Here is a 17,119-nt window from a genome sequence, read left to right on the forward strand (position 1 = left end):
GGGGGTGGGGGGGGTTGTTGTTGTTTGTTTTTATTTTTTGATAAGAGAGCTAGATTGGAGTTAGCCTTCTGCATTTCAAATGGCTCTTTGATGGTTCTTTATTCAAGCTGTCATAAAACATTTTGACAGGCCAAAGCTATTTTGGCATAAAAACATGAAATGCTGCCCAGCTTGGATTCCAAGACATTGTTAGAAGAAATGGTAGGAGGAAACAAAATGTAAATTGGAATTGCTTCACTAAACTCCTCCATTGTGTTTATATTTTTAAATGTATCACTTGGGGCCACCAAGAGTTGAGTGCACCTGATACAAATGACTGGACATTCTATTAAATTCAGTACTCTAAAAGCCAGTTAAATGGTTGCTTTCAAGTTTCTGTAAAAATTCAATCCAATGTCTTAGCACCTAGGAAAATTGTCCATGTACAATAAAAGAACCCCAACTTGTAAACAGCTGGTTCCCACAGTGTTGTACTTGAGGTATGTTAGATATAATAATAAAATGAAATGAAATATCTGGTTCTTATCAAATGACAAGAAAAGATATCCTTGTAAAATATCAAAGATTACCAGGATAGGACAGGTTAAGTGCTCTTATTTTTCATATGAATGTTTTAAAATAAAGAAAATATTGACATAGTTTCTGAATATTCTGGTCTGTTCTTATCTCAGTGTAAAAGTGTGATTTTTTTATGCTTTAATACCTCATTTACATTTTTCATGAATGTTAAATACCTTTAAACCACCATAGATATTTTTCCACAGAGATGAAAACTGTTGATATATAGCAAGTTCATCTTTTCTAAGTTAGCTTAAGACATTCACTTACATATTTTTCTTTACAAACTGGATGTGAAACATGAAAATGTGAACGGCATCAAAATATTGAAACTGAATGATGACAATGAAACACTAGGCTGTACAACTAGTTTTGGATAAGCCGTGTTTCAATTTAATGTCTACATTAACCTATGAATTAAAATCAAATTAACTAAAATTTATATCTTTGATAATTTTGTGATATCTCAGATATAGTCAATAAATGAAACAAAGTGACATACTGATTATGATAAACTTAAAGAACTGTGCCATTACATTATTTACATGTGGGGAGGATCAAGCCAGGAAATAAGGTCTCATGTTAACCCTCTCTATACATTTTACACTAGAAATAAAAATATAGGGATTCAAGTTTTGATTCTCCTCTTCCCGTCTGGGGGACTGTTAAAAAATATTTTGTACTATCATGAAATTGGAAAAACTGGGACCTTCACTTTTCCTTTGAAAATTCTAGCTATATGCTGACTATAGTGCTCTCTTCACTGAGGCTTGTCACAGGGAAATCCCTGATGAATTAGCAAAAGGAAGTTCGCACAGTGGGGACATATTGGATAATCCCAGGAGGGTAGCAGAGGCACATGAACTCCCTTATAATCAGGAGTAGGTTCAAATTTTTTAAGTTTGGAACCTCCTATGATCTGGGATACCCTCTTTGAGAAAAGAAGATGCAATTACATATGTGAAAGTGCTTAGGGCCTCTCAGGGTCAGGAATGGGGAGGGAATCCATGAAATTAGGAGCCCTGAAGTTTAAAAATCATGATTTAAAAAAATCTACCTCTCCTTTACTTTAGTAATCTGTCACATCCCACATGCCCTTCCTGTCTTTACTGACTGGAATTCTATACCTATTCAATTTGGATCTGTATTACATAAATCAACCTCTCTTTCAAAATCTAAAATCGGGGTAAGGTGGCTTAACAAATAAAAACACATTGAAAAATTTAGGAATGATAAAAAGAGTAGTCACAATTTGTGTATTTAAACCACATATATTCATTTGAATTTTAAATAAAACAATCACAAGGATATTCTAAAATGATTAGGAATTCTTGATTGATGCTTATGTGTACTTATGACTTTAGGAGGGCATATGACAAAATGTTCTACAATATTGACATAAGAATATGATCAATTGCATGATAAGTGATATTCTTATGATATATATAGGAAATTTATGATGAGAAATTTTAGTAAGAATTGTATCTATGAAGAAAAAATACATAAAATTGGTTTTAAATATTTTCAAGGATTAAAAATAGGAATAACGGGTTTGAATAGTAATTATTAATTTTCAGAACTGGAATAATTTGATTGTTCGGTTTATTTTACTCTCAGCTCCTATTTTAATTTGCCATTCACATTGCAATGAGAATAAGATCAACACAGATGGGCACTGTCTTTGGGTCTGAGGTTCTCTTTAGAATGTGATTTCTGATATGAACTTTTAAGAGAGAGGTAACTCAAAATCAATAGGAAAATACAGTGAATTGGAAATACTGTTGTATTCTTTGTGCACCATGAAATATCTATGAGTGATAAACAATTCTTACGAGAAAGAGGCTCCTTAGTTTAATATTTCATAGTAGCATCACTCATTGGGCAAGAGAAAAGGGTTTATCCTCCTAATCTGAAGTGATATTCTTTAGACAGCAAATGGGGACATGAAACATTTCATGAATTGTTATTAAAATGTTAAGAAATACTTGTGCAAAGTTTGCAAAAGGAAAAATTGTGATGTAAAAGCAGCTGAATATAGTTCAGTCATATTACATTTCTCAAAACACTTTACTTTTCTGAATTCACATCACATGATTTTCATTTTAAATATCTTAAAGGCTTTAAAGCAAAAGTTTGATCTCATATAATGTCAAGCATGATGCATCAGGAATTTGTTCATGCCAATATTAACAATGATATTTGCATTTTATTAATTGGGGTACAGAATAATAAAGAAAAGCCAAACACTTACAATGAAAGTAAAGTTCTTCATCCCCTTCTTGGTCAGCTTTGCTATAACCACAGTGCCTGGAAAAAGCCAAATTTGTGACAATATCAATCAATGATTTTACTTTATATATTTAGCATTCAGTATGAGGTACCTTATTACTTAACAACATACTAGTGAGAACTATAACTTAAAAACTATTTCCTAATAGATACAAATCCATTTAGTGAGAATATGACAATTCACATGATTTTAAAAACTCACAGAAAATGGAGTCTTAGTGTAAAACAATGCAAAAAAGAACTTTATTTATGGATTTAGATTTATAAATAAATGTATATTTGATTATTATTTCTTTGGGAAAAAACTTCCAGTTTTTAAATGGTTTCCACAGGCATTTATTTCAATATCTATAGAGTAAAGCATTTGTTAGGTATTTTCTACATTTTTATGAAAATGTAACTATGAAAATAATCAATAAAAATTCATCCAATAGAAATTACAATGCTCATTCCCCTTAAACTGAAGGCAATAATAAAACTGTCACTTTGTTTTGATCTTGGAATAATAACCATTTATTGACTTGAGATTTTATATCAGACAAAGAAAGTTCTCATTTACTGTATAAGATTCTAATATACTAAAATCAATAAGTAACAGGTCTATTTAATACTCAAAAATCAATAATTTTATGTTAAATATTAGAACAATTCCATGTTATACCTTCTTCCAATGATGAAGCCAAACACCATGAACACCAAAATGATGGTCCCTGCCACCGCCACCACAGCAATGATAATAACAGGATTCTGTTCACTGGAGACAGCTGTGGCTTTAAACAGAAGAAAGAGGCTCAGAAATATTCAATGTCATGCAAGAATATAAGAGGTTAAACAGAGTAAGAAATATCTGTTTTATTTATTTCACTTTTAATTTTAAATAAATTAATTGTATAGTATCAATGTAAATTTAAAATATGTCTACTTTTGCATTTTATATAAGTTGTAAGATTAGAGAGGACCTAGCCTACTTATGAAACGGAAAATTTTCTTCAAGTACTTTAAAAAATATTTTGTCATTATTTGTAGATACTTCCTGTACAATACTAAATGGTTCTTACATGCTTATTAATGCAAACTCAGCTGGAGTTTTCTAAAACTCTCCATGGGAATGAGTTCATGTTTCCATGTCCTTTAAAACAGTCTCTGATTAAAATACTTCAAAGTAACACATATTATCAATTCCATTTTTCCAAACTAGTCAAGGTTTTCTTATATTGCAATTCACCATTACCACATTTTCCCCAGAGTATTATATTTTCAATAGTGTTATAGACTTGATAAAATCATCAGGCATATAGAACAATGAAAACATATATGCCAATAAATGATCCAGTTACAAATATATAATAAATGAAGTCAAATTAACATGGTTTGCTTACTTCTGAAACAATCAACAGCTTTAATCTTTAAGGCAGAATGGAAAATACTACTCCAGTTGGTGGCAAGGGACAGGATCTCTAGAGTAGGCAGAGTCTATCTTGCCATAATAGGCAGCACTAGCTTTGTTTTTGTTCCTTCGTTCCTTCTTCTTCTTCTTTTTTTTTTTTTTTAGGATTGGCCTTTCTATATTTATTCATGAGTGTGTCCTTTTGACAATTTATTTCTTAAATCTGTATGTCCATGCTAATAAGAGGTATTTTCTATATTGAAAAATAGCAAAAATAGCTGGTCTGATAGTGTCTGAACAAAGGAGTTATATACATAGTTCCTAATTTACCATCATGTGATTTGCTCCCCAAGGGAACTAAGCAAAGTTTGGGAGAAAAAAAAAAAACAAACTTTCAAGGTTTCAAGTTTTAATTTTTAGCCCGTTAACACACAACAAAGACAAGATGATTTCAAATATTTTTGTTTGTTAGTTTGGTTCAATTTTGTTTTTTAATCTGTAGATAGATAGATAGATAGACAGATAGATAGAGAAAATGGAGTAGGAAGGAAGGAAGAAATTATGTACATATGTATAGAAATTCTTTCCATTCAATCAATATGTCCCATGGGTCTAATTCTCTGCTTGTCTTAGGCTCAGTTTTTCCCTTAGCTTCAGAGTTAGAGCTCCATGAGAAAAATTAACTCAGGTGACTGATGAATCAGAATTTGAGAATATTTATTTATATGTATTTATGTACAGTTAGAGTCAAATTTTAAGTTTTCCATACTTGACATTTATGGCTAATGTTTCCATCTATTTCATGGGCAATAAATTTTACAAGTAATTTGTAAAAGCTATAATCAGAACATCATGGCCTAAAAACTGTAAAGGCAGTAGGTTGGCTCTTTATACAAGGGAATTTTAGTGTATATATACAATTGAGTTTAACTTCTCTTTCAAACAGTGCTCAAGTGACTTCTCTCAGGAAGCATCTTCCCTCCTGCCCTATGTCCTAGTACAGTGAGTCCCACTACTCTTCTTGGACATGCTCACCATATGGGGTCACACACTCTTCCAGAGCTTAATTGTGTAGTCAGAATTTGTAAACTCCCTCTTTCACTAAGCTTTAAACAGAGAGCACCAACTGTATCTTGCATCTCTGTATATACACAATTCTTTACACAGTGCCTCATGCTAAGTGGTTCCCAAAAGGTTGTCTAGGAATCCCTAAGAATCCTCAAGAACTTTCTGGTGGGATCTACAAGGTCAAAATTGTTTTTACTATAATAGGAAGATAATATTTGCATTTTCTTGTGTTCTTAAAATTTTAATTTCAATTTTCAACTTGACAAATAGTGATAGCTAAAACCCACATGGACACGATTGTTTTGGAAGTCCTCAATATTTTTTAATGTAAAAATCTTTCTGAGATCAGAAACTTTGAAAATGGCTGTGCTAAATAATAAAAGTTGGCATGTGAGAACTTTCATGCTGGGAACTACATGTGGCACTTTGTGTATATTAATTTATTTAATTGTCATAAAATACCCTCTGAGTTGGGTACTGCTATCTCAGCACAGTACACCGAAATAGCTCATTCACCCCAAATTCTATAAATGGATATAGCAGAGGTAAGATGTGAACCCAGCCACATGCCTGCAAGAGATTGGCCTTAGTTGAAAATTACTGTAGCATATTTTAACAATAAACCACTCAAACATTTAAATGTTGAAATTCTTGCCTAAAATGCTTTTATAATATTTTAGGGCCACTAAACTTAGATACTTTCACTTTGGGTCTTATATAATCTATTTAAAAATGATAATAATAAATCAGAATAGCATTAAGCTCCTCATAACAAATTATGTGACAAATTTTTCTATGATGCCTATGTATAACTACAATTTTATAAAACAATTTATATTTCAAAATGATTTCAACATAAATTTTATTTTTTGTGGTCATAAGTACTATTGATTCATCAAAAAGTAACAAAACTGGGCATGATGGCACATACCTATAATCCCAATGGCTTGGGAGGATAAATCAGGAGGATCATAATTTTAAGGCCAGCCTCAGCAACTTAGTGAGGTTCTAAGCAACTTAGTGAAACCCTGTCTTAATTTAAAAATTAATAAATAAATGAAAGGTTTTTGGGAATGTGACTAAGTGATTAAGTGCCCCTGATTTCAATCCCTGGTACCCCTCCCCCCAAAAAAAAAGAGCAACAAAAATATTTTGAAAAAAAAATACTACTATTTTTAGGCTTTCAAACAATAAATAAGTGCAAAAGATATTTCATAAAATATCTATAAAAAATTCTTTGAAGTCAAAGCAATTCTTTGATCAAATCATTTAATTTAATTTGTTTTTAAAACTTCTTTTAAAAGGTGAGGGAAAAAATCATATGACATTTTTCTACTCTCTCTTGTTTAGAATTTTATAGGGACACTAGATTGGCAAGGAGATGAGGTGAACCTTGTGCCTGAGCAGTAATGTGAGGAATCAAGAATTCCCCAGTACAGAAACACAGGCTTCAATCCACCTGAAGCACAGCCAGTAGTGAGTCCCTTATTCTGAACCTGTAGTCTTAACAGTTAGCTTGGACACACACCTCAAGACACATCTGCTCATTTGTTACATACTACAAAGATATACATGATTTGTTATAATTTTATGTTGCACTAAAGAATATCAATTGTGATAAAGGAGTTTAAAGTTATTGTTTCCGTTGTATATTTCAGCTGAATGGTGCATACAGGGATATTCATTTACTTATCTCCTTTATATTTTTATATACTGTATTTCTTTAGTATCCTTGAAATATTTCATAATAAAAACGAAGAAAGAAATGATGAAAACAAAAGAAATATAAGTTCTAAGATCTTCTTTCTGAACTCCAGTGTTTGAAATTACTGCTAAGTGACAAGTAGCTTAAATTAACACAGCTCTTGGCTATGGTTCTCTTGTCCACCCCATGTACATCCCAGCCTCATTTGGGGAAATTTTCAGAAGGAATAATTTGAAGGACCCAAAGCATGATTACTTTGAAGTCTATAAAAAAAATCTTGTGTCAACATAAAAAATGTATAAATCTTGTTTCTAATTCTAACTTCACCTTTGTAAAATAAATAAATCCAGTGCATGTTAAAGTAAGTAGTGTAAATTATAAGGTTCGAACATTGCAGGGAAAAAAACAACCCAGAAATAGAAAAATTATTATCCTGAATGACCTTTATAAAGTATGCATGTATGTGCATATGTATTTATTTTTATATATAAAAATTATCTTGATGCAAATCATCACCCTTGATACTGGAAAAAAATAAGTCTGAGAGTTATCAAGGATAAGAATTCAAACCAAAGGTTGTAATTACCTTCAAACATTTTACCTGTAGCTTCCTCTAGCGTAGCAACATCAAGTCTGGGACTGTAATTTCCATAACCTGCAGCAGTAAAAGCCCGAATCTGGAAAACATACACTGTTCCTGGTTTCAGATTATTTATGGAGGCTGAGGTGGACTTGGTTTTTACAGTCGAGTAGGTCCTTTCCCTTTGATCCTAGAAACAATATTTATAGAGAATATTTAATTGTGAATGTAACCCGATAATTTGACAGCCAATTCTGCAATTTATTTCAATTTGCTGTATTGTTTTTATAGAGACTACATTGTGCCTTGCGGAATATTATAACAGTGAGTTGCTTTTAAGATAATATAAAATCTAAATGTAAAATGCTTGCCTTTGTTCTATGACTTTCAAAGAGAAATACTTTATGAATGAAATAATTATAATGTTTGGTTTTTTGCTTTGTTGGGATAGGGCATAATGGCAAGAACCATAATATAACAAAGTGCCCTACTGATCAAAATGTGAGTACACCTATAAAAACTATGGTTTATGAGAGCTTTTTGTATCATATTGTAGTTCCTTTAATTTTTCTCAAATGTTATATAATAAGCAAAAAGCCATATGCCAAAACTTAAGAAAGTTATTGAATCAAGAAATTCTCTTCAAACCAACACTATAATGACACATCAATTATTTTCAATAAAAACTCATTTCTCACAGAACAAAGCTACTTCTACAAAATAGTTCTTAGCAGTACTTAATGGAATGTTTTTAATTAAAAACTCAATATGAAAGTAAATTATCATTTAATTTATGGTTTGACAAAATTTTAAATTTAATTCTATTTCCTGTGAAAACTGAGGCTTGAGAAGTTTACTTTAAAGTTTCATTTTCTATCTTCTTTATCTCATAGGCATCAAACACATTGTATGCACATACATGATAAGCCTAAGAATGAAATAAATATAAAAATTTGAGCATATAGAGAACATCATCAAAATGATATTTAGATGAATAAAAATTTAAAACTTCCTTGATGTAACTAAGTTATTTATGAGTAGTTTAAAAGATAATACTTTATATAAATTTAGAGAGTTTTTATTTATTCTATGTAAATGCTCCTATTCAATTTTACTTAGAAATAAAATTGTTCATTGAAATTTGAAAATGTCAGTCTTATGGTTTGATTTACCTTCACAATGATATTTACAAACTGCAAATAAATCTATACTTAAATTCAATTTTATGAAAGTGACCTGTGATTGTCTTCATTATTATCATTTGTAAAAATGATAGTTGGTATTGTCTATATATTTATCTTAAATAAAAGAACGAGTCTTAATGTATTAGAGGAACATGATGATAAATAGATTATATGCCTGCATACATTACAGCACAATGAAATACTTGTACTGTTTTCCAATAATTGCTTAATTTGCAAATTTACTGAATATAGAGATATCATTTCTGTCATGCAAAATAAAAATTAGCTATTTAAACACATTTATTTCATAGAATTTGCAAAATATTTCAAATTTGCATTATGAGAAACTTTACTTGAAACCTGTGTTTTATTATCTTTGAAATCTGATAGTTTCAAGAAAGAACTATAACTTGAGGTAATCAGAAAACGTACAACACAAACAATATTAAAAACAGTGATCCCCTTTGAACACACTTGTTGTAACCAAAAATATATTTCCTGGAACAAAAATGAGGCATAGGAATCACAACTTCAAGCATAAACACCTGATTTCATAATGTAAATAATTAGAAAACTATTTTAAACAATATATGAACATTAAGTGTAACCTTTAAATTTTTTTTCTTCAAAAGGAAAAAAAGTATACTTATTACCAGAGTATTTTGCATATTTCAATTTATTTAACCAAGTCTACTAAATCCTAAAGTTTTCCAAAGCTTTAAGTTTCCATTTAGTAATCCTGTCTACATAGTTAAAATAGTTTGTGTAGTTAACTAGTTGAGTCAATACTAGCAACATTTATTATTATGATTAGTAAAACAAGAGTAATAGTTTCCATGTTTAAAACCTTGATCCAGGTCTTTCTCTGAGGTGCACCAGGGATATCTGTAACAAATCTTTTTTATATTTTTGTTTTGTTCTCTCTCCACAGGAGCAAATGTACTCATATACTGAGATACACAACTATTTGCTGAGTTCACCTGCTACAAGAAGATTACAGGGGCAGCACTTGAGTTCTAGCCTATTATTCTTCATGGAAGAAGGTGCTAGATATGATTGCATAACATATGAAATACATTTCAGGAAGAATATAAAGGAGTAAAATAACATTATCTGATTCTTAAATCTGGACAATACTACAAAAGTCTCATGCAAAATATTCTTATTTTTATCACACTTCTAAAGTATTTGATGATATAATTATGGAATCACATAAATTCAATAAATCATTAAGAGTTCAAACAGATATATCAAGAGCAACAGTTCTCAAAATGTATTGGGCTGGCTGGGGATATAGCTCAGTTGGTAAAGTGCTTGCCTGCCATGCACAAGGCCCTGGGTTCAATCCCCAGCACCACACACACACACACACACACACAAATATATATTGGGCTAAAAACAAAAAGCACACAACAAAAATGAAACAAGCAAAAAGCAAAATGTATTGGGCTTTGTAGTTTCTGTTGTACTAACACATCATACCTCTAATTACTATGTATCAAAAATTGAGTAAATACGTTTACTACAAATGAAATAATCAGTTCTGTAATAGAAATTTTATACACAAAAATCATGATTGTAACAATGAAACAGAGACTCAGGGAGACGCTTATTAAAAATGGCTAAAATTGACTACAATTTCTGAAGTAGTTCCAAGTTGTTGGCATAATGACCAACTTTGGGGTACAAAACAGTAGGATGACATGAGACACAGCACACACTGTTGTACATTTCAGCTGCTCTTAGCACTTACTTTCTCGTAATACTTGATTTCATACTCGGTGATGACTCCATTGGGATGCTCTGGTTCCTGCCAGGAAAGCTCGACACTCCGCTGCAGCACTCTCTCCTTCATTACTCCACTCACTTGCGAGGGAGCTGTTTGGACAAGATGTGTCAATAAACAATGAGAAAATTCACTGGATGCCTCAAATCAAATGTCACAACTGATCAGTCCCATGCTGTGCCAGTTTCATTAAGGTAAAAGAAAGCACCTTTTCATAGCTCACAATTCAGAAGCTAATGAATATTCAAACAGGACCTTATTACTGTTCATAAACCTTAATAGAAATTTAAATTAAAGTGCAAACAGCAGAAGATAGCATTGTTCAAGTTAGTGAAAAATGGAAATGATGGGGCTGAGAATGACAATTAAGCAAATGAATGCTAATTAAGGCTAGAAAATATGATTTCAGATTAATCTCCAGTGATAAACTAAGTCCAAATATTTATTTTATATGCAACAGAAATATACTTTGCAAAAGAAAAAAATAACAATACTATGTAAGGAAAGATATAAAAAAAAACAGCTATTTTATTTTTTAAAGAGATGATCACACTTTTACAAAATGCTTTTGCATTCCAACTGTTTGCTTTTTTCAAAGAGTATAAATTAATATTGGGGAAAATTTGTAAGGGTCATGATGTCAAGATGCAAAAAGTGTGCCCTAAATTAAATATATGCATGAACACCATACAAACACATATATGAACTTTCACAAGTGTACTTTGTACCATATACTATGTAACCAAGGATTCCGGCTTTGGTAGAAGCAATTCAAAGCTACACTCTTGGTTTCTCTTTCTATACAGATAATAATATGCTTAGAGTTCTTTCATTCTAATTAGTGGCATATCGTCTTCTTGGTAGCTAAGGCTGTGGAATGTGGCAAGCTCATTTGCTCTGTCTAATTTGCTCTGTGATGATTAACTAGTTGTCTTCTCTGTCTACACGAGTAGCTGCGCTGGCTTGGCTGAATTTCAGTGGGGTCATTATGTTTCATGTATCATGCTCTATCTCATTCTGTAAAATATTTTAAGGCTGTTAATTTAATTTTCAGATGTCCGAAATTGTTAATAATCCTGCTGACAGAAAAGCAATTATATGAGGCTGAGCCATTTAAGCAAGCTTCTGATGTTTATCCCTGTGGCTTTATTTTGTTTCTTCTACTTCTTAATATTTTCTTGTATGAATGTCTAGAAAACACATTTTTCACTTCTTTCTGGCCAAACAATTTTGAAGGAAGGACAGGGAAGATTCATGACTCCCATTTCCTCACAGATTACTAAAAAAAAGAGTAACGAGGCCGATTAAGTGGGACAACTTTCCCTTGTAGGGGATGCCGCTACACAATTGACTGTGTTTACAGACTAAATGCATTTTGACTATGTCTTAATGAAGCAAATTTCTAATAAGAGGTCTTATTTTTGCCACAACTTTTGAACCCTGAGTGTGTACAGTGAAGAATTGGTCGCTAACATGATTGCTCTCTGCCCAGAATGAATTTAACCTGTTTCACAGAGTGGGATACTTTAAAGCATGCTTCCTTGGGACAGTACCTTGGGAAACACAAACCCAACCAATTGTGAGATGAGGTTACACTTAACAAATAATCTCTAATGCACTTAACAAAGCCATTCAGAAAAATCTGTAGTTAAAAAATACAGAATACAACACAGGAGAAAATTCTGCATGGACAACACACTACCCAGTAGATCTGCTGCTCTCCCATCAGGGTTCACAACTTAAGTGTGCCATCATTAAGTAGGTCAGCGAGAAACAGGTGAGGGAGAAGTTAAGTCTAAGTCTCTGGTTCATTTTTGAATAATGCACCTTTCTTAAAGTGATTTTTGGTATGAGTAAACTGTAAGGTGTTTGCTTGGTTTCTACCCCAGGATGGTATAGCAAAAGAAGCAGGGATGCTGAATTCTTTGAGATATGAAGGAGACTGGAATCTGAGCCTACTAGCCTTAGTTTCTAGTGCATTGAAGAAAGAGCCGAGTATAAAATAAGACTTGATTTGTGCACGTTACACACTAAAATTACATTCATTATTTCATCCTGGAAAAGAACTTTTACCAACAAAATTACGGTAATTGAGGATTTGGGGGAAAGAAGGGTGCCTAAAAATATATTTGAAGTGTATAATAGTTTGAAATTCGTAGCACAGCACTCCGTGCACCGTGCTGCAACACATTTTCTCTTTTTCACAGGGAGCCATATCTGGGAACATACTCCTGATTTTTTTTTTTTTTGGTTGTTGTTCGTTTATTTTACTTTTAAACCCTTGCTTATACTATATCCAGTCACACATTTTTAGAGGGTCAGAGACAAAAGTACACATGGCCCTTGAGAATAATGAACTGCAGGATGAGAGAAATCTTTGTCTTATGTCCTTGAAATACAAGATTCTGATACAGAAAAATGGATTACATTTCCCCTTGATTCTCAGAATCTTTAACATAAAGGATGTACAACTCGAAATACAGTTTGTAAATAGAATATTTCTAACCGCATCAGATTCTGACAAGGCCACCATGTACAGATAAAGTAAAATGTTAAAGTAAAATGTTAAAGTAAAACCTAAATGGCATAAGGAATCCTAACGTAAAAACACAATGACTTTTAGGGCTTATGTGTTATTTGATCTACTAAATTGATCACTGTAACTATTTCACTAACATTTCACTAATTCTTATACAAAAACATTTAACTAACAACCTCAAGTTTATTTCTGAAAAAGAACTCTACACAGCTAAATTATATGCATATTTAAGAACCAATTAGGTGGTATGACATTAAATTATAACATTTATAATTATCAAAATGAAAGTAAGTCTATTTCAATTGGAATTGATGTGAAGTTAATAAATAGTAACCAAAAAATAATAAAGTCCTTGAATTAGAAAATGTAGAAAAACAATTACTATACACCAAGAAGTTGTTTAATATTTTTAGGTGGGTTTCTAAAAAATGAGTTACTAGAAGCATTGAAATATGGTAGTTAATTTCACATAAATTATTAGAAATATTTTAATATGTAACTGGTAAAACAGATGGAGCTATCTTGGTTTCAAATCTCTTTAATATAAAACTTATATTATGAATATAAAACTTAACGAATAAATAGAATATAAACGAGACCAAACCATGACACACATTTATTTATTTATTTAGGTACTGGGGATTTAACTCAGGGGTGCTTTACCATTGAGCCACATCCCCAACCCTTTTATTTTTTTTTTACTTTGAAACAGGGTCTCACTAGGTTTCCTAGGGTCTCAATAAGTTGATGAGACTGGCCTTGAACTTGCAATCCCCTTGCCTCATCCTCCTGACTCACTGGCATAACAGGTGTTCACTGCCACACCTGGCCATGATATACAAGCTTAATCATATTTGTAATCTGCACAATGATAATAAAATAGGATTTTAGATGATTCAGAAATGGATTCTGTTGTTCAATATGGCAAATATCAACAGCATAATAACAAATTTGATAAAGTTGATGAAACAGGAAACCAAAAGTCTAATGAAAGGCGGAAAAGTAAATTTGTAGACTCTTTCCTTACTATGAAGTTTTGAATTAAAACAAAATTCATAATAGGAAGGTGGGTTTATGTATATACCTGAACCAATAAGGCTCTTGACACATTTTGAACTTTAAAGAGCTCATACACAGTCATTGATCTTAATCATTTCCAACTAAAATCCAATTACAATGCTATATTTAAATTACATTATGGAATATAGTCATAAGAGCTCCATTTTCCCTTCCTAAAATGTTAAGCTTACCTGTATGTAGGGGAGATTTTTCTAGCATGAAGTGAGGAAAAGATCATTTTAAAACAGTGGAAGAGGCTGACTAACCCAAAGACACTCCTACCCTAATTTTGGAAACATGTGAATATGAATATGTAAATTACATGGCAAAAGGCAGTCTGCAGATGCAAAAAAAAGTTATAGGCCTTAAAATAATGAGATGATGTGGGTTTCTCACAATGGGCTCAATCTAACCACCAAAACCTTTAAGAGCAGAGAAATTTCTCTAGCCAGGGTCCAAGAGATGCTATAGAAGTCAGAGGAATTCAAATCCTAAAAGGCTTCAATCCATCACTGCTGAAGAGGACACATGGGGAACACCGGGAAATATGTAGGCTGCCTTTAGGATCAAAAATTGGCCCTGACAGGCAGGAAATAGAGACCTTAGTCCTAGAAGTGCAAAAAAACTGAATGTTGCCAACAACATAATGAGCATGGAAGTGGATCTTTCTGAGAGCCCCCTGCCCAAATAATGAATACATACAAAAACAGTAATAAAATAAAAGTAAATTTTAAAAGTTCAGACCAGCTAATGACTGGATTTCTGCCTCCTGAGGCTATGAGCATAGGATCCAGCTGAACCTCACTGTGCCCAAACTTCTGACCCACAGAACCCTGAGATAACAAAATGAGTCCTGGCTGAAGTTGCTAAGTTTTGAGGTAATTTCTAACAGCAGCAATAGACACTGAACACATACTACAAAGAAAGAAAAAAAATAGACCCACTGAAATTTTTATGAATTCTATGAAAAAAGGTTAATGATGGCATGTTATAATGACATGATCTATTAAGCTTTATGTTGAACTAACATGGAAATAATTTTGATATGGATTAAGCCCCCAAACAATGTGTATTCATAAGAAAGAAACATTTTACTTTTGGTGTGATATAACTTTAATGATTCGAGATTTTAAAAAGTAATTTATTTATACTAGTTGTCATTTTCCTTACACCTGCATGTTCTAACTGAATTTCAATTAAAAAGAAGAGGAAAATTATATCAGTATTTTAACAATACAATGAGGTAGGATGAGCCAATGAACATATAATGACCTTTTATAAAGTATGTCAAATTATTGGATCTTTTGAAATTTGTTAGGTTTCCATTAGATAAGTACAAAAAGTGGAAATGAAGACATAGTTGGAATACGATCAAATCAAAGTCTCATAATAATAGAATAATAGTCCTTTACTGAACAATTTCTATGCTAGACATTTTAGGTATGGCATTTATTTTTAGCAATCCTTTTAAATAATGAATGTGTTCATTATTAGGAATTTAGTATTCCATAATACATGTCCTTTAGCTTTTTTACTTTTTCCCAACAATGATTTATTTTGCACTACAGATTAACAAATGTGTGTGTACACACACACACACACACACACACACACACACAATTATTTCAATAGCAAAAATGTAGGTCTTAAGTATATATGGTCAAGTGTAGTACCATATAATATAAGGATTCTATTTCTAGCAATATGCAAAAAAAAATATATAAATATTAAATGTTAACATGGTTTTAATAAACTTTAATTTCTAGGCTAATGAAAAATATGGTAAATAATATATTGTAAATGATAAGTATAAAATTAAGCTAAAAAACGCATAAGAACTAAGAGCGATTGAGTCTATAGCAATGAAGAAGAGATCCATTTACAGTAGGTGTCTGTCAATTTATCTGTTTAGTGAGAAACATGATTTGTAGCTATAACAAATAGAAAATTTCATTCTGTAATAGCTAGTAGAAAAAAACAGTGGGAAAAAAATCATCCTTTTTTCAAAATTAAATTATATTATTTACACTGCTACCTACTTATCCTACCAATTAAGATAATAATGTTTTATTAAAATGTAAAATATATAATACAATGAATGAGTATATAATAGAATTTCTGAATAAATTCAAAGAAGTTACTGAAGTGAAAAATAAAGCTAAAATAAGATCTGAATGTTATATGAAAATGAATGACTTTGAACTGACAAAGGAGGAAAATAAAGGTGTCCTATATAGTGGCCCTAGACAAGGATAAATGCAAGTTAAATCAATATGTGTTCAGTAGGGCAATAAAACAAGTTACAGAAACAAAAAAAAAAAGGCCAGGCTTCACGATTGGATTCAGTAAGAAAGTCCAGTTCTTTAAAGCAATGATTGTAAAAATCATCCAACAAGACATCTTTCTGTGAATAAATTTTTCTTCTCTTTTATCATTAGATCATTAATTGTTAAACAATTATCTGGATCTTAAATTGAGTACTAGAAGAGTAGCATTTCCCAGCAAAATCTCTACATAAATGCTTTAAGAGTCAAAGAAGTGAGATTTGTGGAGAAAGCAACTATTAGTAGAGAATTAAATTGTAACTTTAAATTCATTAAATTAAAGAAATAAAAATTTGAACAGAGTAGATGTAAATTAGGTAGCTTCCTAGAAGTAGCTGTCCAATTCACATTACCCTGTTCAAGGAGGAATAGGTAAATTATCATCTAACATGGCAATTCAGAATGGATAAGGAGCCCTTATTGTTTCAACCAACAGATAATGCTTTTTTTTTTTTTAAATCAGTTTAATTCTATTTCACAAATAATTGTTTGGCAGTTAATATTCGCAGGGCACTGAGAATTATAGATCATCAAGAGTATGAAATATTCTTCACATGTATATAAAATTTTCATATACATTTCATATATAGTATTCCATACACACACACACACACACACACACACACACACACACACACAC

General features: G+C 31.6%; 1 protein-coding gene across 6 annotated transcripts in view; it reads right to left on the reverse strand.

The window, feature by feature from the left end:
* Epha7 (EPH receptor A7) overlaps positions 1-17,119 on the reverse strand; it is a 174,145-nt gene that overhangs the window by 18,414 nt on the left and 138,612 nt on the right. For 4 of the 6 annotated variants that reach the window (XM_015498201.2, XM_015498193.2, XM_048810399.1 and 1 more), the window contains exons 6-9: positions 10,525-10,649; positions 7,594-7,777; positions 3,509-3,617; positions 2,810-2,865 (exon numbers count right to left, since the gene is read on the reverse strand). In XM_015498201.2, the coding sequence (XP_015353687.1) occupies positions 2,810-2,865; positions 3,509-3,617; positions 7,594-7,777; positions 10,525-10,649 (474 nt within the window). The remainder of the gene's footprint in view (positions 1-2,809; positions 2,866-3,508; positions 3,618-7,593; positions 7,778-10,524; positions 10,650-17,119) is intronic. The other 2 variants (XM_048810358.1, XM_015498209.2) reach the window with 1 other exon arrangement.

Source organism: Marmota marmota, unplaced genomic scaffold (genome assembly GCF_001458135.2).
Source record: "Marmota marmota marmota unplaced genomic scaffold, marMar, whole genome shotgun sequence".
NCBI classification, from domain to species: Eukaryota; Metazoa; Chordata; class Mammalia; order Rodentia; family Sciuridae; genus Marmota; species Marmota marmota.